This window comes from Ceratotherium simum, chromosome 11 (genome assembly GCF_057802395.1).
Source record: "Ceratotherium simum simum isolate JZ-2026a chromosome 11, ASM5780239v1, whole genome shotgun sequence".
Lineage (NCBI taxonomy): Eukaryota > Metazoa > Chordata > Mammalia > Perissodactyla > Rhinocerotidae > Ceratotherium > Ceratotherium simum.
The window spans coordinates 3,210,667-3,233,543 of record NC_141910.1 but is presented as its reverse complement, the minus strand read 5'-3'; the positions used below and the strand labels follow the sequence as shown (position 1 = coordinate 3,233,543).

The following is a 22,877-nucleotide window of genomic DNA, read 5'->3' as shown; positions in this document are numbered from 1 at the left end:
TAGAGAGGACTCAGATATGTACAAGAGCATCAGTGACTACATGGATCAGGCCCCCACTAGAACTCACATGGTCCATGGAATTCCCTGTAACTTCCCTCTTAAGAGAACTTGGTGAGTACGCTACTGGCAGCAGGGCTGACAGCTCTAAGAGACGTTAGTAATAAAGACAAATCATGACCTTCAACCCAGTCCTGTTGGTTCTGACATTCACCCACTATGGTGGTTAGTCTTAGTATTAACAGTCATGGTTTATAGATAGAGAAAATACCATAACCATCTATTACTGTGGAGAAACAGTGTAGCTTAGTGCGAGTTAGGTGTAAAGAATCTAAAAACAGGCATAATGGGCTAACTTTGAAATGTTAAGTTGGTTATTTCCTCCAGGAACTAAACAAGTAGCACTGCAATTTTCCCAAAACATTTTGAAAAACTTTGTGATATCCAAGAGGGCAAAGTAATTTTAGGACAGGACACAAAAGGCTAACAACAAAAATATTCACAGCACGTATACCTGACAAAGGACTTATATCTAGAATATTTATAGAGCCCTCTATAATCAATAATTATATAAAAAATTATATAAAAAAGATAACCCAAGAAAAAATAATGTGCAAAAAACTTGAACAGACAATTCACAAAAGAAGATACATAAATGGCCAATAAGCACATGACATCATTAGTCATCAGGGAAACCCAAATTAAAACCATAATGAGACATCATTTCACTCCCAGAAGAATGGCTAAAATTAAAGACTAACAATAATAAATGTTTGCAAAGATGTGGAACAACTGGAACGCTCATATACTGATGGTGGGAATGTAGAATGCATAGGCACTTTGCAGAACTATTTGGCAATTTCTTAAAAAGTTGAACATACTTTGATCCTATGACTTAGCAATTCCATTCCTAGGTATTTTACCCAAGAGAAATGAAAATGTGTCCACAAAAGGACCTGTACATAAAAGTTCACCTTAGCCTTATTCATAACGGCTCAAACCTAGAAACAACCCAGACGTTCATCAATGAGAGAATAGACAAATTGTGGTATAATCACACAATAGACTATTACTTAGCAAAAAAATAAAATTAACTATTAAATACATACAAATATAAGGAATAATCCATAGTGTGCTGAGCAGGGAAAGAATCGTTTAAAAAACCCCAAAATATTTTCACTGATTCTGTAGAATTATTATTGTTTCTCCAACTCATTCAACTGATATAGAATTGATTCACTACAAAACTTCCTGGTACATTCTACTAAAGGTAAATTAATTAAAATGAATTTTGATTTGCTCAGTCACAAATTCTCTTTCTGAGTTTAAGCCTAGGGCAAAGAATTTTTTTTTTAATCAATAAGAAACATACTCACCAACTCTTCCTTTCTTGTGAATATGGCCAGGCATGATGCCAATTTTGCATTCTCCAGGCTGAAGGAAAGTAAATCACAGTTTCAGAAAAGTGAAAAAAAATTGTTAACTCCTAAGTCATATACACAAATACACTTGGACTGAGCCAAAGCTAGTTAGCCTTGTGAGTGGCTAAAGCCAGGCTTCCTTTATTTTTACACTCACATTGATGACTCCAGGGCAGTTTGGCCCGATCAGCCTTGTCTTCCCCTGGCGCAGCAGTCTGTGCTTGACTCGCACCATGTCCTGCTGTGGGATACCTTCAGTAATGCACACAACCAAGCCCACTTCCGCATCGATAGCTTCATTAATGGCAGCAGCAGCAAAAGGAGGAGGGACATAAATGACAGAAGCTGTCGCTCCTGTCTGTTCTTTGGCCTGAAACATTAACCATGAAGCACTTTGTTACTGAAACATTGTAAAATAAATTCAATACCATGATTTTCATAATGTCCTGGGGTCAGGAAAGGACACCACCAGGCGACATCGGATGTCCACTCTTCCCATTAACAAATTCACTGTGCTGTCAGAGACGAGCAGAATGAAGCACGGCCTTTCTGCCCCTTGGAACTGAGAGCTTGTGTGACATCCCATTCCCTCAGGTGATGGCATCTCAGTAAACCTGAAAGCACTGCTGAATTTGCCTCTGTGTCCCCTCATTCCTGTGGCTATATTTATTTTTGATGTTCCACAAGACACTGTACCACTTATTCAGTACCCAAGACCTTGCAGCACCTCCCCAAGAGAAAAAGAAGTAGTGAGGCCCCGAGCCTCAGAACTCGGCTCTCAAACATCTGTTTAAAAATATATCACACTTGATAAAAATTAGAAAGGGACAGCAAAAATGAATTTTTACTCTAAATGTATGTTTATTAGAAATAATCTAAAACGCACGTGCATAAATGGTCATAGAATAAGAATGTGGGTCAAATAGCATTAGGATCTACTCCACATCACCCCTCACAATGCAAAGCACTTAAAGGTCATCAATTTGCCCATCATTCTTTCTGTGGTCTTTAAATACTCTCTACATATATCAACACAGATGTATCCTTCTACCCACCTCTACGTGTGGCCATGTCTCTTCTACTGCAATGGAAGCTCCTTGAAGACAGAGATTGTCAGTGATCTCTGACTCTCCAAGAGTGGCAGCATCTACTTTGTGAAAGAGCTCTATACAGGTCTCAGTTAAGGCTTCCCCACAACCCTGCATGCTTAGTATCCCCATCCACAAATCAAGATGCTGAGGCCAAGAGATATTAAATAAATTGCAAGAGGCTACATGGCTAGGAAGTGGCAGAGCCAAGAGTCAAAGTTAGGTGTATCTGATTCGAAAGTGTCCGTTTTCAGTTACAGCGGGCTGCCTCCCTATAAATGTAAAAATGTAACTTAATCAAGATACAAATCAAAACCTTTTGAAAGGCTGTCCCATGGAATTTTACAATAGATACGAATACTAAGCTACAGAACATACAGGTACAACTAGAAAGGACAGAAGTGAAAAACAGTGTCTTCGAGAATCATCCCTGAATGATCCCCCACATCCCCCGAGTGAGCTCTCTCTACTGCATCCCTAATAAAAAAAGGAATTTTCACAGTGACGGAAGAACAAAGTCAAAGGATGCTGACAGAGCATCCACAAACAACGCCAAGGGTTGAAAATAATTTTTTAAAAACTCTGTTCAAGGTAGTAACAGAGAAGGGGGTACAAAAGAAGCAAAACTAGGTTGGTACCAAAAGATGTCAGATCATAGGCATGTAGGTATTTTATGGAAAATATATCCCACACGGCCAGCCCTGTGGCTTGGTGGTTAAGTGCGCGCGCTGCGATGCTGGTGGCCCGGGTTCGGATCCCGGGTGCGCATCGAGGCACCACTTCTCCGTCCATCCTGAGGCCGAGTCCCACATACAGCAACTAGAAGGATGTGCAGCTATGACATACAACTATCTACTGGGGCTTTGGGGAGAAAAAAAAAAAAAAAAAAAAAAAAAAGAAAATATATCCCACAGTTTTCTACCTCTTAAGGCTACAAATACATCAGAAGCTAGACTGTGACAACAGGTTCGGTGCTGGCAAATAATACTGGATGAAAGGTATCCATCCTATTCATTCAGAAAGCTTTTTGTAAGAGCTGAACAGGTGAGAAAGAAACAGTATCTGTCAAAGAACTTACAGAATATTCCAAATATCATATCTATTTGTATCACAATGAATAATAAATGAATTGCCTAGCAACAAAAACTTCCTTCAAAAGAAAGCCAAAAAAGGCTCACGACAAAAGTCAAATCTCCCCAGCGGAATTAAGAAAACAGTTCCTCTCTATACTTTGAGGTCATGAAGTCAGCCACAAGAGAATTTAGGGAGGGAAAAAAAAACAAACAAAAATTTAAAGCAAAAAGACTTTAAATGATTCTTCTACAGAACATACGATTTTCAACGTTTTTTTTTTACTCTTTAAAATACAGTACACTTAGGGGCCGGCCCGGTGGCGCGAACGGTTAAGTGCGCATGCTCCGCTGCGGCGGCCCAGGGTTCGCCGGTTCGGATCCCGGGCGCACACAGACACACTGCTTGGCAAGCCATGCTGTGGCGGTGTCCCATAGAAAGTAGAGGAAGATGGGCACGGATGTTAGCCCCGGGCCAGTCTTCCTCAGCAAAAAAAAAGAGGAGGATTGGCAGATGTTAGCACAGGGCTGATCTCCTCACCAAAAAAAATAAATAAAATACAGTACACTTAAAACACACGTACACACATACAGTATACTCTATTCTCAAGTTTACAGTAAAATGAAAATTCCAAACTTGAATGAGATTTGTTTTTTCCTGCATTTTAGGTTTAAGAACACAAATTAACTTCAATTTCAAGTTAGTATTCTGAAAAGAGATTAAGTCTATACATTTGTACTTGTAAACAATGCAATACTTTAAAACATGCCTTAAAAGTATGTTTATGAAGAGAGGGAGGGGTACTTTTTTTATTATCATCAATCCCAAGTACTAAGTTTATTTCCTAGATTTTTTTTATTAAATAGCCAAGAATTTGTACTATAGTTTCTTTTATAATACTGTTATTTTTCTATATAGTCATATAGGTGTAGAAAGAGAATACGCACTGAGCTTAAATTAGCTCTCTATAAAGGCAAAATCTGAGACGTGGAAAACACTATAAAATTTAACTTTACATACTTTTATCTTATCTGAATTTTTACAATAAGCACATATTAGTTTTGTAACAAAGAATTAAAGTTTAGCTTAAAATCATTTTAAAAGTATTAAGAAACCAGCAATTTGGGGAAGAGACTAGGACTCTGTGATTTGTCAATCCGACTCGACAGCTCAGTTTTTTCACACAGGAACACCATACTACTTACTCTGAGCCCTGCTAAGTCTGCCACTTCTCAGCTACGAGACTACATGCAGAACCCTTCACCTCTCTGCACCTATAGTATCCTTGTCTTTAGAGTGGAGATGGGAGCAGCACCTCCTTCAGAGGGCTGTGGTGAGGCCTGAATGAGGCATGTATAAGAAGCACCTAGCACAGCACCTGGCAAAGAGCCCATTCTCAGTAAGTGCTGGGGGGATGCTGACACGTGCACTACTAACATCCTAGAATAAGAAAGGGTAAGGAAAGGATAATAAGCCAAATAGAAGCCAAGCCACAGCACCTCTTCCCTTATGAGCTGATAATGCCTATAAACCAAAGTGACCGGAGAAAACGTCCTGGGCCTATGTGACTAAAGTGAACCCACTGGTTTTTACTGAGATTCCAATTTCTCTAGATTATTGGATATTAAAATAGCAAGTGACTCTCCTAAAAGGGACACAATTAAGATCGCTATCCAAAGTATGCTTGCTCTTCCTCTGCTTTTCTTTTCTTGCCAAACTCAGCACCATCCATTACCTCCTTCACAGTATTAAACACTGGTAAGCCCAGGTGCGTCTTGCCTCCTTTCCCTGGAGTGGTTCCTCCAACTAGTTGGGTGCCATATTCCAATGCCTGCTGGCTATGAAAGGTGCCCTGGGGGGACAAGCAGAAGACTCATGAGAAAAGGCAGGCTGGGAAACCTGAAGGCAATCTTCAGCAACTTGGAAAAGAAACACAAATAAGTTAACTATTTCTCAGAGTATAACAGTAACATATATCCAAGCATTTTCATCAACTTAGTAAACACAGCTTTGAACCTTGAAGCAAAACAGGCCTCTGCAAACCCAAAATAATTGTTTTTTAAAAAAGGGGATCTCTTTTTATTCCGTTTTCAAATTTGGCTGATAATCAGAAAAATCGTGATATTTACTTAAAAGAACACTTCCTTTTCACTGTTCCTCCACTCCTGATGTCATCACATCCCTCTTTACTCAGTTTAAAATCCTCAGTCCAATTGGATTGGTGGTTACCAGAGGGGAAGGGGGGAGGGAGGAGGGTGAAAGGGATAATTGGGTACATGTGTGTGGTGATGGGTTGTAATTAGTATTTTGGTGGTGAACATGATGTAATCTATGCAGAAATAGAAGTACAATGATGTACACCTGAAATTTTTACAATGTTATAAACCAATGTTACTGCAATAAACAAAAAATTTAAAAAAAAAAAAAAAAAAAATCCTCAGTCCATCATTGTACTTACACGACAACTTTGGCTCTCTCTCACTTCAACTTACACATCTGGCAAAATCACAACCTTGGTTAAATCCAATTCTCCACCACCTCTAAGACTGCACATACGCAGCCAACAGTAGCTGAAGAAAAAAGAAAACGATGCTAACTTGTCCCACTTTAAATTAATGATCACTGCCCTTAAGTGAGCCTTTAGTGCTGCCCAGTCAGCATCCTGCATTTCCCTATCCACTCACTCTCCCTCCTGAACCTCGGCACGCTCTGGGCACGTTGATTCGTTGTTATGGGAGGTTGTCCTGGGCTTTGTACAATGTGTGGCAGCAATGTTTACCTGCACTCAGTAGATCCCAGTACCACGCCCTCCTCCCCAACCCAGTGTGGTGTTGTGACCACCAAAAATGTCTCCAGGGACTGAGAGATTCTTTTTCACTAGGCTCCTGGGGCTCCACCTTCCTTGGTTTCCCTCTTCTCTTTCTCTCTCTCCCTAGACTTCTCTTTTTCATTTAAATTCCTGCCTTTGGTAATCTGATCCCTTATCAATGGCAGTGTCTTCCATAAGGTAACCCCTCCCACACACACACAGGCACACAACCCCCCCCTCCATACCTAGCCCAGATCTTTGCCTTGAACTGTATCCCAAATTCATGCCCAAAACCGAGTTCCTGATGACTCCTCACCACAGTCTACCCCATCCCAGTTACTGACAATTCCACTCCTCACAGACATTCAGACCAAAAATACTGGTCATCCTTGATTCTTCTCTTTCTCTTATATCTCACATCAGATACATCAGTAAATCTTATTGCCATACCTTCAAAATACAACTGACAACGTCTCACTCCTTCTATTGCTACCACCTTCATCTAAGTCACCATCAACTCTTGACAGAACATTGCCCTTGCTCCCTTTCAATCTATTCTCAACACGGCAGCCAGAGTGATCCTGTTAGAACACAGGGAAGATCGCGTCACTCCTCGAATCAAACTCTCCAATGGCTTTCCATCTCATTCACAGTAAAAGCCAAACTCCTCACACTGGCCTCCAAGTCAACATTCAGTCTGCCTCCTCACATCAGAACCCCTCACCTGTCTGACCTCACGTGCTCTTCTCCAGTCACACTGGCCTTGCAGCTTCCACACACGACGCCTGCCTCACAGCCTCACTGTCCCCTTGGCCTGGAATACATTTCCCCTCGATAGCCACTTGGTTCACTCCCACATCTCCTTTAGATCTGGACTCAGACATCAGGCTTCCCCTGACCACCTGATACAAAATCCCCCCTTCCCCATCCCAAACTCCACAACTCCACACACATACACACACTTCTCCTTTCTCTGGTTTATTTTTTCCATATCATTTATACTTTCTAATATACCACATAATTTCCTCTTTGATTTTGTTGATATGTTGCTCTCTCCCACCACTAAAATGTAAATTCCATGAAGGCAATGATTTTTGTCTGCTTTATTCACTGAGAGATGGCACCTAAATCAACACATTATATATGGTAGACACTCAAAATTGAATGGCTGTATGTGGTCATTCTACAGGGACCTAAAAATGCTGACCCAACAACTCAAGTTCTATTAAAGGCATAAAAATTAGGGCCTTAAGGGGGACTTCAGAAATTTCCTGATTCAACTTCTTCACTTTTCAAAATAGGAAACTAGCCCCAAGCACGTTAACTGACTTGTCTCAAGTCGTGATGGAGTTTTGGAAAGAACCACAGGCCAGTGCTCTCTCTCTGTAAAGCTATTTATATCTCTTTAGTGCTATTCAAAATGTAGTCTACAGACTTCTGCTGGTCTGTAGTGAGATAAATGCAAAAAGAAATAGGAAAAAAAGAAAACAAGAAAAATCTAATAAAAAAATAAAAGTAAGAATGTTTGCCAACTTTTATAGCAATATTATATTGTTTCAACTTTTCTTGTATTTTGCAAAAAGTATTGATCTGCATTAGATTGTAAATTAAAAACAAACACACACACCAACCGGTCTTTCAATCCAGATAGTTTGAGAAGCACTGCCCTAGACTACTACACGGTTAGATAAATTCAAATGGACCAATTTTTTAGTCCTAATGTAGTGCTAAACAGGGATAACATTTCCTATTAATAAGCTTATCTTCTTTAGTTTTCCCATTACCACCATCCAGACCACAGTTAAGAATACTGATGGTCTTAGCAGCTCTTAAAAGCCAGTACAAGAAATTCCACCCATTGGAAATCTGCATTGTTGGAATCCACTCTGAAATACAAATACTCCTCATTGTATGTGGAACAATGTGCGCACTCAAAAAAAAGAAACTAATGAGACAAAATGCAGATTTTCTACCACGATAAACTCTAAATTTCAGGCCTCATTGTTACCTCTATAATAATAGAATCTTAACCAACAAATCTGAGGCAATTAAGCCTCCCAATTACCTAAAAAAAAAAAAAAAAAGAAAAGTGAATGAGAAACAATGTAATTGTAGATAACTGAAAGACACTGAAACCAACCTTGGATTTCAGTATTTAGGCAAACCATCACCTAATTTAGGAAGCAGAGACAATTTCAAACAGTGCTTACACCATGGACAATGGTTCTTAAAAAGGAAAGGTCAGGGGTTAAAATGTCAGAGGATCATATAAAGTTTAGCAAGGAGAAAAACAAAATCATACATAATAAACCTATGTGGGGAATCTGAGTTAATCAAACACTTAATTATATGCTAACAAAATGAATACATATTTTAATTGGCAGAGGGGTGATAAAATGTACTTCAAATCTTAGATGAGCGTCAACTTTATTTAGAATGTATACATGTGGAAGTGATACTCATAAAATGTATGGCTATCAGAATAAGTAAACCAGGCGCCGGCCCCGTGGTTTAGCAGTTGGGTGCGCGCGCTCCGCTACTGGTGCCCAGGTTCGGTCCCCGGCGCGGACTGACGCACCGCTTGTCCGGCCATGCTGAGGCCGCGTCCCACATACAGCAACTAGAAGGATGTGCAACTATGACATACAACTATCTACTGGGGCTTTGGGGAGAAAAAGGGAAAAAAAGGAGGAGGATTGGCAATAGATGTTAGCTCAGGGCCGATCTTCCTCAGCAAAAACAGGAGGATTGGCATGGATGTTAGCTCAGAGCTGATCTTCCTCACAAAAAAAAAAAAAAGAAAGAATAAGTAAACCAATTTTACCTATGAACAAAATTTCAAGATTTGGGGTGTTTCTTTTTTTGTTGGTGGTGGATTGTTTTTTTAAGATAGTAGAGAAATGGAAGGAAAAGAAGAAAAGTCCACTGCAATTCACATTCATGTGCCCAGTTATTTCAGAAAAAAGTCAAAAGACGAAAGGACATTTTACATGAAATAACCTTCTAACCAAACCCATTTTTTTTGAAAAAAGAACTATATAATTTTAAAGCAATTTCTAAGTATTTTAAAAACAAAAGTTATAGAAATTTGGATATTTAGGTATCATTCTCTAGATCAGGGGTTGGTAAACTATGGCCTGAGGGATTTGGCTTGCCACTGGTTTTGTAAACTAAGTTTTATTGGCATATAACCCAGCCCCTTCACTGACATACTATCTATGGCTGATTTTGCTATTACAATGCTATTGAGTAATTGTAACTGGAGACTGCATGGCCCACTAAGCCTAAAATGTTTGCAATCTGGTCCTTTACAGAATAAGCGTGCCACTTCCTGCTCTAAATTACCAAAATACCACAGAATGGACATGACCATTCTTTTAATTACAGAAAAATCATTGACTTTTTTTTTTTGCTGAGGAAGATTCCCCCTAAGCTAACATCCATACCAATCTTCCTCTGTTTTTTTAGTATGTGGGCCGCCAGCACAGCATGCCCGCTAACACAGCTGTGTAGGTCCGTGCTCAGAAACCAAGCCCGGACCGCTGAAGTGGAGCACGCTGAACTTAACAACTAGGCCACCAGGGCTGGCCAAAAAAAAAAAAAAATCAGTAACTTTTAAATTACCAAAAAAAAAATCATTAACCGCTTTTGTCTTGCCATATCTCCTTTAATAAAGAAAGGGATACTTTAGGCTAAGACTCGTGGTTATCTTCTAATTGATTTGGTAGTATTCCTTCATTTAAAAAAAAAAATCTGTGCATCTACTACAGTGGAACTATAAATGTGTACAAATGTTTTAAAGGGCAACTTAGCAGTAGCTGTTAAAATATTTTTTTTTTTTTTAAGATTTTATTTATTTTATTTTTTCCCCCCAAAGCCCCAGTAGATAGTTGTATGTCATAGCTGAACATCCTTCTAGTTGCTGTATGTGGGACTCGGCCTCAGGATGGACGGAGAAGTGGTGCCTTGATGCGCACCCGGGATCCGAACCCGGGCCACCAGCATTGCAGCACGCGCACTTAACCACCAAGCCACAGGGCCGGCCCTAAAATATTTAAGTACACAGAACATTTGACACCCAATTTTACTTTTATGAATCTATTTTATAGACATATAAATGGATGATAGATATACTGTATAATATTTTATATATATATATCTCTCTCTGTAGAATAAACTCTGTAGAGTGCACATTATATAAGTATACATATGTTTGTATGAGCAAGCAAAATATCTGGAAGGATACATATCAACTTGTTAACAGAAGGAATTCCAGGGGAGTAGAACGGTAGGAAGGAAAGAAAGGAAATTCTTATGTTGCCTTTTATTGTCGAATCACATCACAGATACATTTAAACTTCTGCAAATCCTATGATGTAGGCACGGGATAGGGAGAGAGAATGAATGTAGATGGATGAGAACAAATTAAAATACTTCAGGCAATTTTGCCAGCCAGTCCCCTCGAAGACCATTCCCCCAGAGAGTATGAGATGGGAAAAGTCAGAGTGCTGCTTCCTCTGCCTATCTCAGTTCCCAAGAGCCTCTCTGGCTTGAACAATTCCCCACACTCATCTGTGTTTAACTGTATTTTTTCCTATATCGCCTAAACATAAGCCTTCTACTTCATCCAGTGCTTAATTAAAGAAACAGTGATCTGTTCCAATGCTGAAGGAAAACCAGTGGTGTATGGGCCGGCCCTGTGGCTTGGTGGTTAAGTGCGCGCGCTGCAATGCTGGTGGCCCGGGTTCGGGTCCCGGGTGCGCATCAAGGCACCACTTCTCCGTCCATCCTGAGGCCGAGTCCCACATACAGCAACTAGAAGGATGTGCAGCTATGACATACAACTATCTACTGGGGCTTTGGGGGGAAAAAATTAAATAAATAAAATCTTTAAAAAAAAAAAAAAGAAAACCAGTGGTGTTATACTTGCTGAAAGAGAATATGTGGGTTTTCAACATAATATACTCGTAGGGAGAGATTTTCAAGGTAAATTTAAACACAATTTTCATCTTACAGGCTGACTATAGCACCTAACTTCCTCCTAAGATACAATTCCATTGCTCTACTGTATACTTTTCCACAACAATCATGCATTGTACCTTTTGTGATATCAAAAAAACAGAAAACAGTTAAATTTTTTTGTAGCTCTAGTATACATCTTAAAAAAAATCTTGATACACATACCTGCTTACCAGTGAAACCCTGGCAAATAACCTTCGTATTCTTATCAATATAGAGATGTTTCCGGGAAGTTGTATAGGAAGAATGCCGAATTCCATTCTGTTGCACTGAGAAGTAAATAAAATAGGACACATGGTAAGTTTTCCAAACTTTTGGACCATGAATTGAACTTGGTGACAAAAAAGAAAAAAACCCTCTAATGCAGGAGCTATCTTGCAATCACAGCAACTTTAAATGTTACTTTTTAAATGATACATATTGACACACTGACACTTCATCTGTGCTCTACTTTCTACTGATTTTGAAACATGGGGAGCTGGCTTTAGTAACTACCTCGATTTCTCAGTTTTCATTGCGATAGGTTGCTGAAAGTAACTTAGGTATTTTTTTACTTGTTTCTCCCTCATCTACTTTTTCAATTTATTTTATTTTCCCTATTTCTTTTATATGTGAGGTCTTGAATGTTCCATCAGAAATAGATTAGGGGCTGGCCCGGTGGTGTAGCAGTGAAGTGCGCGCACTCCGCTGCGGCAGCCCAGGGTTCGGATCCCAGGCGCGCACCGAGGCACTGCCTGTCAAGCCATGCTGTGGCGGCGTCCCATATAAAGTGGAGGAAGATGGGCATGGATGTTAGGCCAGGGCCAGTCTTCCTCAGCAAAAAGAGGAGGATTGGAGACAGATGTTATTTCAGGGCTAATCTTCCTCACAAACAGAAAAAAATAGATTAGAGAAACAAACAAAAAAAGACACTGTCCTATTCTCCAGGATTCCCTCTTTACCAAGAACCACAATCTTGTAGCTTTTTCTGGACTGAGAAAGAAAAGCTTAAGTTCATCATTTTCATTCCTCAGAAAGAAAATGGGGGCTCAAAGACAAATGGCTCAAATTAAATCCAGGGACTGACTACTAGGTATCAACCCCACTAATAATGTTACTAAACAGCCACGTTTTCCCCATGTGACCCAACCCCTTTAAGCCCAACATCTATAAACAACAGGAGAGCTAAGAGGCAAACTTTGTCATGAGAACTAGTAACAACAACTCTGCAACTCATTCCCCAACAATAATATTAATATTAAATGTTAAGTCATAGAATAAAACTTGTCTAAAATATAACCCAAAATTACTTAATTTGATCTCTTTTGATGCAAGACTCAAGACCTCACGTATAAAAGAAATAGAGAAAATAAAATAAATGGAAAAAGCAGATGAGGGAGAAACAAGTAAAAAAATATCTAAGTTACTTTCAGCAACTGTCCATATTTGTCCAGAGTCCACTCCATGTCTTCTGTCTTGAACCACTGCCTTATGCCCTCCTAAATCCTTAGATCTCAAGTCCAATAACTAATCTGTTTCTAGCCCTTTGAGCATCTGTTAAGTCATCTTCAACTCAGGTACTGACCTTAGCATCTAACAACTCTGAATTTTGGAGACCCCTGTACCTCTAGAGAAGAGAAAGGCCCAGGTTTTGCCCTTACCAACCAGGAGAGGAGTGTTGTGTGCACACCGATCTGTTGGGTCACAGACAACTAACTACACATTCTTGGACTAGACTAGAAACTGAACAAGGGGCCATGAGGGAGCAATGAAGGTCAAGTCCTTCACAATCCTAGCACAGTATGCACAGCTAATCACCTGACCCTGGGCCAGAGGACACTACAACAGGGACTGTGGCCTGAGAGCCCACTATAGCCAGTGTTGTCACTCAAGGCCCCTTCTTGCCCTTGACTCCCAGTTCTCCCAGCTGGAGACCCACAACCACAACACTTGTGGAAGAGCTATACCCTTTCCTCTCCTGCCGCTATTCCTGGCAGAATCTGTTCCACCAGTCCCTCCCACTCCTGGAATCTTCAATAAATGCTCCATCTATCAGGAGGTTTCAGACAAGAAGTAGAAAATTTATTTACAAGATCAAATGATAAAATCAGGATATCTGGAGCCCACACTTGCTAAAGGAAATATTTGCTTTTTGAAGGTCAAGTTTAGTCCTCCACAAGTACCCTCATGCTCATTAATTTAAGAAAGGAGACATCAGACAGTTCACTTCTCCTTCCACAAGGGCAGGAGTGGCCCTATACCCTGAGAAAGGCAGGTTTGCCTACATCCATAAAGCATGGCCTCAAACCCAGAACAACTAAGATCACTACCTTCTCCTACTCTAGACCTCCTAGATCAACTCTGTGGAGCTCAAGACTTCATAACACCAGATCTCTGGTGCTCATAAAAACTGCATCAGAAAGTGTGACGAATAGTAGCTCACCTACCAGACAGTCTCCTAGCCTTTGGTATTGCTGAGCCTGTGCAATGACCCTGACATTCTATAGCATCCAATGAAGTGGATCTTCGGACATCTATCATGCATATGTGTGGGCATGTATGGGCACGTGTGTATGCGATCTCCCCCTCTACTGTATGAGCCCAAGCTCACACAGATCTAGTTTCAGGTAAGCCAGAACTAACAGGGTGCCATCGCCTTTGAGCCAACCCCAAAATATATGTTCAAAAATAAGGAAATGAAATTCCTGACCACATTCTGTCCTGACAAGAATCCTGTATGATGCCAGACGAGGTTTCATTGCTAGTGAAATGAGAGGATGCTAGAATAATCAAGCACATATCCCAGTTCCTGGGGTTGTTGTGATCATTCATTTATCCAAGCAACATTTGGAGAGCACCTATGCCAAGCCACAATGCCAAATGTCAAGGATAAAATGTTGAATAGGACAATCTCAGCCCTCAAAGAACACACAATCTATCTAGACTGACATAAAGCAAGCCATAACCACACAGTGTGAAAAGTACTATGGTAGGAATAGGCCTTGGACATTTGAGGTAGATAAACTCTCCTATCCCAAAGTAGAGAAGTCTGCGTATGTGGGGGGAAGGGGGAGTGTAGAGGGTTGGGAGCTGGGGGAGAAGAGAGGGTAGGGTTAAGGGATAGATTCCTCATTGGGGCTATCTCTAAATTGAGCCCTGGGCTACCAGCAGTTTACTCCTAAAATTCCCAATACTTGACCTCCAACCTCCTAAAGAAAGCAAAGTGGTCTGTCTAGTTCCTGGCCATGGCTGTAACTTCTCTGCAACTAAAAACTCCCTTATTCTCTGCCCTAGTCCTGGCCCACACACAATAGGGATCAACCAGACACAGGATGTCCCAGATAAGGAACCACTAACCATTATATCCTTCTATTCTGGAATACTGCTGTTGGACATGTAGGTCAAGCAAATGAGAAATGCTGGCAATCAAATGGCCTCTGAAAGCCAGAGGAAAACCTTGAGGCACCCAGCAAGCCACGATGGTGTTCCATAATCACCACAAATGCCTTTTTAATCTCAGAAACTCACCCCACACCAAAAGACAAACCTGCCCCATCCCTGCTCTCCCAGTTGCCATGCCCCATCTGCTCTCCCAGTTGCCAAGGCTGTGAGGAGGACCTAAGGGCTGGCTGTATATTATAGTACATTATAATTCTCCTCACCTTAATTTCTGCCTCGTCTACAGCTCCAAGTGACACACACTCCTGCCAGGACCAATCCTCAGTCTCCCACCACACCATGCCACCATGACATGTAAGGCATGTAACAAATGGTGGATATATTTAAGGTAATACCCTTATTAAATCAATGATAAATCTCACCATTGTTGACATCATAGAATTAAGGAAATTCTTTCTCTTTTGATATTTGTTTGCACTCAGATGGAAATAATGCACAATATGCTTCTATTCCAAGAAAAACACCAAATTTTAAGCGACTATATCATTTTCCTCGTTTTTCTCCACCTCACATAATCCAAGGCCCGGAATCACAGGATGGAGGCTGCCCATGAAAACAGTCTCTCCTCATCCCCACTTCCGCATCTCTTCACCCTCCCTCCCACAACCCCACCACTCTCTTTAATTTGGGCTGGTAAAAAGTACAAACTACTAGTAAACATGAAATCTGTCTAACTGGCTCTTTGCACTTTCTTTCCCTATTTCATTTATTCTCCACCGAAATTATCTATCAAATGCCTTAAGAAATGAAAAATAGCCTACTGTACTTCTCCTGAAGAATACAAAGTGGTGTGGTTTATTGAATACATCTTCAATCGTCTGTCCACTGCTTAAAGAGGCTCAATCATATTTTGTTTTAAATACAAAGTTAATCTCTGTGACAAAACCATCAAATAACTAGAGCAAACTATTTCCTAAAGTTAAATCTAGAACATAGGGCATGCCATGTTCTAGGATTGGCCATAGGGTGGCCAAACCATTTTGCAAATATTTCTCACCTTTCAATTAGAAAGTCAATCTACTCAACTTCCTGAGAATTTCACTTGCATTAATTCATATAAATTCACATTTAAATAAAACATTGTACAGTGAGGAATCCTTAAATCTTCACATGACATTCACGACTTTTGAATATAAGTGGGGGTGTTGTAGGGGATCCCAGAGTAAGAGGAACGGAACCTGTAAACACTTTCATGTGGTAGATAATAAATACTACACAATGTGTGCAGATAGGTGCTCACATTTTGTTACTTTCTTTACTACATTATTTCTAAGTAAAATTATTTAAGGTTAAATTTATTTCAAGATTATTTCAGGGGCCAGCCCCGTGGCTTAGCGGTTAAGTGTGCATGCTCCGCTGCTGGCGGCCCGGGTTCGGATCCTGGGCGCGCACCGACACACCGCTTGTCCGGCCATGCTGAGGCCACATCCCACATACAGCAACTAGAAGGATGTGCAACTATGACATACAACTATCTACTAGGGCTTTGGGGGAAAAAAAAGGAGGAGGATTGGCAATAGATGTTAGCTCAGAGCTGGTCTTCCTCAGCAAAAAGAGGAGGATTGGCATGGATGTTAGCTCAGGGCTGATCTTTCTCACAAAAAAAAAGAAAGAAAGAAAGAAATTTAAAAAAAAAAAGGTTATTTCAAGTATCATCTAAAAACTTTTAGAACTTCTAACTGTAAATCCCATGAGTGTAAGGACCATGTATTGTTCACCCTCGTGTCTCCCAAGGTACATGGAACAGTGGCTTAGAGTAGACGCACAGGAAATGTCTGACTGAATTTCAGGACTAGAGACAGGGCCTATAAAAGAAACACATATCGGGGCCGGCCCCGTGGCTTAGCGGTTAAGTGCACGCGCTCCGCTACTGACGGCCCAGGTTCGGATCCTGGGCGTGCACCAATGCACCGCTTCTCTGGCCATGCTGAGGCCGCATCCCACATACAGCAACTAGAAGGATGTGCAACTATGACATACAACTATCTACTGGGCTTTTGGGGAAAGAAAAGGAGGAGGATTGGCAATAGATGTTAGCTCAAAGCTGGTCTTCCTCAGCAAAAAGAGGAGGATTAGCATGGATGTTAGCTCAGGGCTGATCTTCCTCACAAAAAAAAAAAAGAAACACATATCAAGCTAAATGTCATAAGTTTCATCCCTTTTTGTGTGAATTTGGAAAATGTCAATCCTGAACTCCAGCTTATCAGGAAAGAGGGGGAAAAAACATACATCTATTTTTGTGCATGCAAAGATCATAGGTTTCCCTAAAATTTGTATAAAGATTGCACAGAAATCTAGCCCTAAATGCTGCTAGTGGTCCTCAAAGCTTTATCAATATAGTACAAATTCCATGCTAACCTTTTTTTTTAAACAAATAAAGTCCAGAAGCGGTGATGTAATACAAATGGACTATTTCACTATATGAGAAAAGAAAGAACTTAAAGCAAAACATACCATAGACAGAATTAAAGGCAGTGACAGACCAGGAGAGTGTTTTCATAACACGTAACAGACAAGGAATTAACCTTAGTTAGCCACATGAAGTGCCAACAGGAAGGAAGAAACAAAAGTCTAACAGAAAAATGGATGAAGGCCATAAACAAGAAACACAACTGACAACAGTCTGATGACAGACAAATGGTAAATCAGCATACAAGGAGATATCTGACTTTACTAATATTAAGAAATGAGGATTTTAAATTAAATATTAGGGCAGCAGGAAGACCTGAGGCTGGCCACCAGGATGGATTTCCCAGTGCTGAAGGCTGTAGCCGCCACACCTCGGGTCATCTCCAGGGAAAGTGGTGGAGTCACCTTCACTTCAAGTTCCTAGAAATCAGCCAGCGTAACCTTGGGACTGTGTCCCAAGAGCAGGTCAGAACACAGTCCCAGGATCAGACAGCCTGGGCTCGATCTTACGCTCTGTCGCTCACCAGCCAGGTGACCTGGGGCAGGTCTTTTGCTCTCCCTTAGCCTCAGTCTTCCCATCTGAAAATGGAATTAACAGCTGCCCATGAGGAGGCTGCGATGTTGCTATAAGATGACGCCTGCAAATTGAGCAGCAAAGTGCCCAGTACATTCCCACAACTGGGTTCACATCCTATGTGAGCACAAAGGTAAATGATTTCCTAAAAAGAAAGAACATATAATTCGTATTTTAAAATCAAATAAGTCCAACCAGAAATGCTTTACATATGTTCTCATGCATATCTTACATGTTTATGTATAAATATACTAATCCATGTCTACATATATTGTATAGTATACACACATATACTGGTAAATTTTTAATTATGAAACATTTTTAAAGGTGCAGCCTCACTGTAAAAACATTGTAAAAATACTATGTACCTCATAGGCAATATGAGAATTAAATGAGTTAATCATATACAGACCACGTAGAATAATGCCTAGGGTAGAGCAAGTGCTATTTCACTATTAGCTATTTATTATCATTATTATTACTAATGCAGAATGAGAAGACCAAATTGCTTTGAGACGTTCACTATGCCAGGTTATTTGCCAGGTACTAGGGATTCAGGGGTGAACAAGACAGACTCAAGCCTTACCCACATGAAGTGTCCTGCCCTGTCAGGTAAACATTAAACAAAGAAACATAAAACTACAAAAGTGCAAACTGTAATAAAGGTGATGAAGAAAAGGGACTGAGTAATCTGAGAGAGATGTGCTTTCAACAGGGGTGATAAACTTGTACCAGTCAGCCACATGCTGAGTCCTCTTCCCCACAGAGAGCAACAACATCGTTTATAAGATGGCTGCGGGATTCATGATGCAACTATGGCCAAAGAGCACCTGCCCAGATGGGACTCAAACCAGGGCCTTATATGACCAGTTTCATGCTCCTAACCAATAACCTGTGACCCTGTTCATGAAAATACTCCTCCTCCAACGCACCTCGCAAACCATGTCCTCATCACTCATTTGTTCATGCATGTATTCATGATTTTAACAAATGTTATTAATCATATATATTATGCATATGTTAATATACAGGCCATCATGGTCCCTACCAATAAAGGAACTTAAAATATAGCAGAGCAGCTCAGCAGCCACTTACTCCCCAACCCCGAATAATCCACTATTCAAACGCAAAATTATATATTCATTTAATATTTACTAACAAATGAAGCTTAGTTGGCTAAAAGTATCATATGTCACCAAATCTAAAACACCACTGATTTTAAGAAATACTAGTAAGTACTAGTAAGAAAGAAAAAATGCTGCTAATTTACTATAAGGTGTCAATTATAAGACATCCCAATTTTACAAATATAATGTAAAACATATGGGCCTATAGCAACAAAATCCTATCCTTCAGGGAAATGAAATTGTTCCCCCATACTTAGAGAAATTATTTTGAACACTCCCAATTATGTTTCCATGGAAAAACAAGCTTGAGGTCAGAAAAATCAAATCACTTTCCCATGGCTACACTGATTCATTTAGATAAGGCCATTTTGCATCTCTGAAATAAAGATTTGGTTCTTAGACACAATGGCAACACATACTAGCATCGGAAACATCACTGTTGAGGGTCCCCTTTTCCAAACTATACTTCTAAATGTTTTCCTGATTCCAAAACAGGCCTCCACAACATGGCAAACAGGCAGGTGGCACCTCTGAGCACGGTAGTCACCTTCTCCACAAACCACTGAGACTGCCCAAAAAAAAAAAAAATCAGAACTTCAAAAAGGAGCCTCAAAGTATCACACAGCATGTATTAGTGGAAAGGCCACCGCAGAGTCAGGAGACCTGAGGTCTAGTACCCATTCTGATACTGACTAGGAAAATGTTCTGGGTTTATTTCCTCATTTGCCAAACAAAGAAATAGGACCAGTTGGATTGTTAAGGTTCACTTTCTGGCATTAAAACACCATAATTCTGAGGTTCAAAAATACTGACTCTTGTTCCCTATTTATTGTAAAAGATCCAACTTATAGGAACTCCTGGCTTATGTTTAAAACAACCTTGCATTGCTTTATACTTCTTGACAAACTAATATTTCAACTTCAAAGGTGCTTATAAAATCCTGAAATTTTGTCATGGAAGAAATCTTTCCCATTTTTCATTTTATTTTCTCTCCCCACTTTAACGGGACTCTTGCTCTTTTTTCACAAGCTATAAAACTGGGTGGGTTTTTTTGGCTTAGGAAGTTCTAAACACTCTAGGCTGCCCTCAACCGGGCTCTTGAAAGCATCTACAAGTGTTTGGGTTTTTTTTTTCTAACTCAAATCAATATTGCAACACTTATGACCTTCAGCACGAAATGAACCATCAACTGAAACTTAAGAGAATAGAGGGAACAACATTGCCTGGCATCTCTAGCATTACTAACCTCAGAGCCTAAATAATTTGTGACTGCCTTAAAAAAAAGTTTGCAAGGTAATATCATTGTGGCTGCTGTTTTTCCAATGGGAGTAGAAATGGGCTTAGAAATGCGGCATAGAAAGAGAAGATTTCGGGGATTCAGAGGTTTTTATACACTGTAGTCTGTAACCCCTTTAATATAGAAGATAACTTGGTTTAGATCTCAGATCCCTCAGACCCTGAATAACGGGTTAATCACATGACTAGGATAATCGCAGACCACTCCAGCAACAGAATGCTAAACTAGATGATTTCTTAAGGATTCTGATCTTTTAGACACTCTTTCTTTCTTGACTCTCCTCCTACTAAGAGAGCAGACCTATCTGAGGCTAGCACTTTTCAGAAACTCAGACGAGAAAGACCTCAGAAGAGAAAGACATGGGTATAACTAACCACGTTTTTCCTTCTGCCTACAACACCCTCAACTGTCCTTTAAATTATACAGTAAGAATCTCCAAAAACCTTTCCCAATAAACCCAACTTTTTCCTACCTGCCAAAGTTATCTAGCCAAGTGTCTGTCCTCAAGTGATCTAGTAACTAAGTGTAGCTATTGTTGCACACTCATTGCACTTTTAGAATGTAATCTTCTCAAGAAATGGATTAAGTCTCATCCAACATTCAGTACAAGCAGAATTCAAGACAAAGTGGAAGAAAGGAAGAGAAAAGAAAATTAACTTTAGTGAAGTGTCTATTACATCCCAGTGGCTTTATATAAATTGTTTCACTTATTCTGCACAATGAAACCAGATCATTCTGTACTTCATCATTTCTAGGATGCACATTTTTTCACTTTTTAAAATTTCTTAAATCAGGATGCATCTGACAAGCAATGGTGTGTCACAACTTTAATTAGCAATCATCTTCCACTGCCAGTGGTAGACAAAATAATACTGCATCTTACAAGTGATGGTGTCTCAGAATCACTAAAATATGGTATATTTTCATGGGATGTGAAATAGAAATTGAGGTGTACATTTAGAAACATCCCCAAGGTTATTACAGACTGTACAGGACTAGCCAGACTTCAAACCCGGATCTGCCTAATTCCAAAGTCTCTTCCTACACAACCTACCTAACAAAGATAGAGACTTGGAACATAGCAAGAATTTTCAATAATCAGCGTTACTCAAAGATTAGCAATCTTGGGTATTAAGTTTTCAGGAGCTGGGGGGTTCACACCGCCTGGTGGAAACATTGTAAATAAGTTGGTTAAGGTCCCAGCCAACCCTAAGCATCTAGGAGTTTTTTGGGCTATGCTGACTCTGGGTGCAGAACCCACCTTTCCGCTGACGCTACAATCTACAGAAAGGATGATCAGAAGTGTAGGAACTTCTGTACACGGATCAGCCTTACCCGCCAATTTCCTACTGATATCCTTCCCCTGCCTCTCAACCCACTCACCCTCCCAGCTGAGTTCATCCTGGATCACCTCCCTCTCCTTCCCAAATAGCGCCAGTCCAGATGCCGCCCCCATCCCACCACTCATCACCGCGGGCACAAGACCATGCCCCCAGGTCCGCAGGGTTCGCAGACCCGAATCCTGGCTCAGCCACCCTACGTCCCCATCCGCCAGCAGCCTAGGTCACTCCCCGGGCCACATCTCCAGCAAACCTCTCCCCTCCCCCTCAGAGGGTCCCCGATTTGGGGCCAGACTCTCCCGGCTCCCGGCCCCCGCCGAGGTCCCGCCCCGGAAAGCCCAGCCGCGGTCTGGACCAGGACACTGCGCCCGGCAGGGACAGACACTCGCGGGGCCTGGAGGAGAGAGTCCCTGCCGGACTCACGGAGGAAGGAGCGCAAGAGGAGGCGGGCGGTGGTGAGGCCGGGGCTGCCGGAGGCCATGGTTGCAGTGGCAGCGGCGGCAGCAAGGGCTGCGGTCATTCACCAATGACACTCGCAGGCCCCCGGGCAGGGCCGAGGCACGAAGAGGAAGCGGATGGCCAGGGCAGTCGCCTGAATGAATTTCCTTCCGCCGAGGCCTCTTCACCCAACACTGGGGCTCTCAGGTGGAGAAGAAAAAAGGAATCTTCACGGAGAAGTAGACTGTAACTCGGATCTTCCCCAAATTGTGGGTTTCATTCAACATTAATTACCAAGGCATTTTAGGGAAAACCCCACGCAAAGCTGGTCGGCGCGCGCCATTGTGGGAAATGTAGTTCGGTGGCGCCGCTTGTTTAGTTTAAGTGGGGCCTCCGGGAAGCGAAGCGAAGGAGAAGGGGGAAGGCAAACCAGGAGAGCAGGTGGCAGAAGCAGTGAGGAAACTGTGAGGTGCGGTGCAGAACTTTCCGTGTCCCTAGGCCGGTGTGCACCTTCATTTTCCTCTTCTGCCATATGCAGAGGGTAAGACTCCTCTCCGCCTACCCCGGCGAGGACCCGGAAGGATTACCATCAGTGAATCTGAACCCCTGCTAGTGTACGGTGAGGTATGGACGTGACGAGACACACCAAAAGCTACCTTACTGACGCTTAATTTTTTGGACTGTAGATCTCTGGGTAAAACAAGCTGTCATAGAGTCTTCGACGAGTACTAAGTGAATGAGTGGCTTTTCCCTAGGGAATCTGGAGGACTATAGTTGTAGGTTAAATGTGACTGCTCCCTGTTTGAACAAACCGTCCACTGCTGTAAGAGCCTTAGAAGGAACCTCAGA

General features: G+C 41.2%; 1 protein-coding gene across 2 annotated transcripts in view; it reads right to left on the bottom strand.

Annotated features, from left to right (window-relative positions):
• Positions 1-22,132, bottom strand: part of SUCLG1 (succinate-CoA ligase GDP/ADP-forming subunit alpha) — a 40,351-nt gene extending 18,219 nt beyond the window's left edge. Inside the window, exons 1-6 of one of the 2 annotated variants that reach the window (XM_087436497.1) lie at positions 22,014-22,072; positions 17,777-17,971; positions 11,571-11,674; positions 5,313-5,429; positions 1,576-1,788; positions 1,374-1,431 (exon numbers count right to left, since the gene is read on the bottom strand). In XM_087436497.1, the coding sequence (XP_087292623.1) occupies positions 1,374-1,431; positions 1,576-1,788; positions 5,313-5,429; positions 11,571-11,674; positions 17,777-17,831 (547 nt within the window). In that variant the 5' untranslated portion in view covers positions 17,832-17,971; positions 22,014-22,072. Of the gene's footprint in view, positions 1-1,373; positions 1,432-1,575; positions 1,789-5,312; positions 5,430-11,570; positions 11,675-17,776; positions 17,972-22,013 lie in introns of both variants that reach the window. The other variant, XM_004437201.3, reaches the window with a different exon arrangement.
• Between the last annotated feature and the right edge of the window lie 745 nt (positions 22,133-22,877).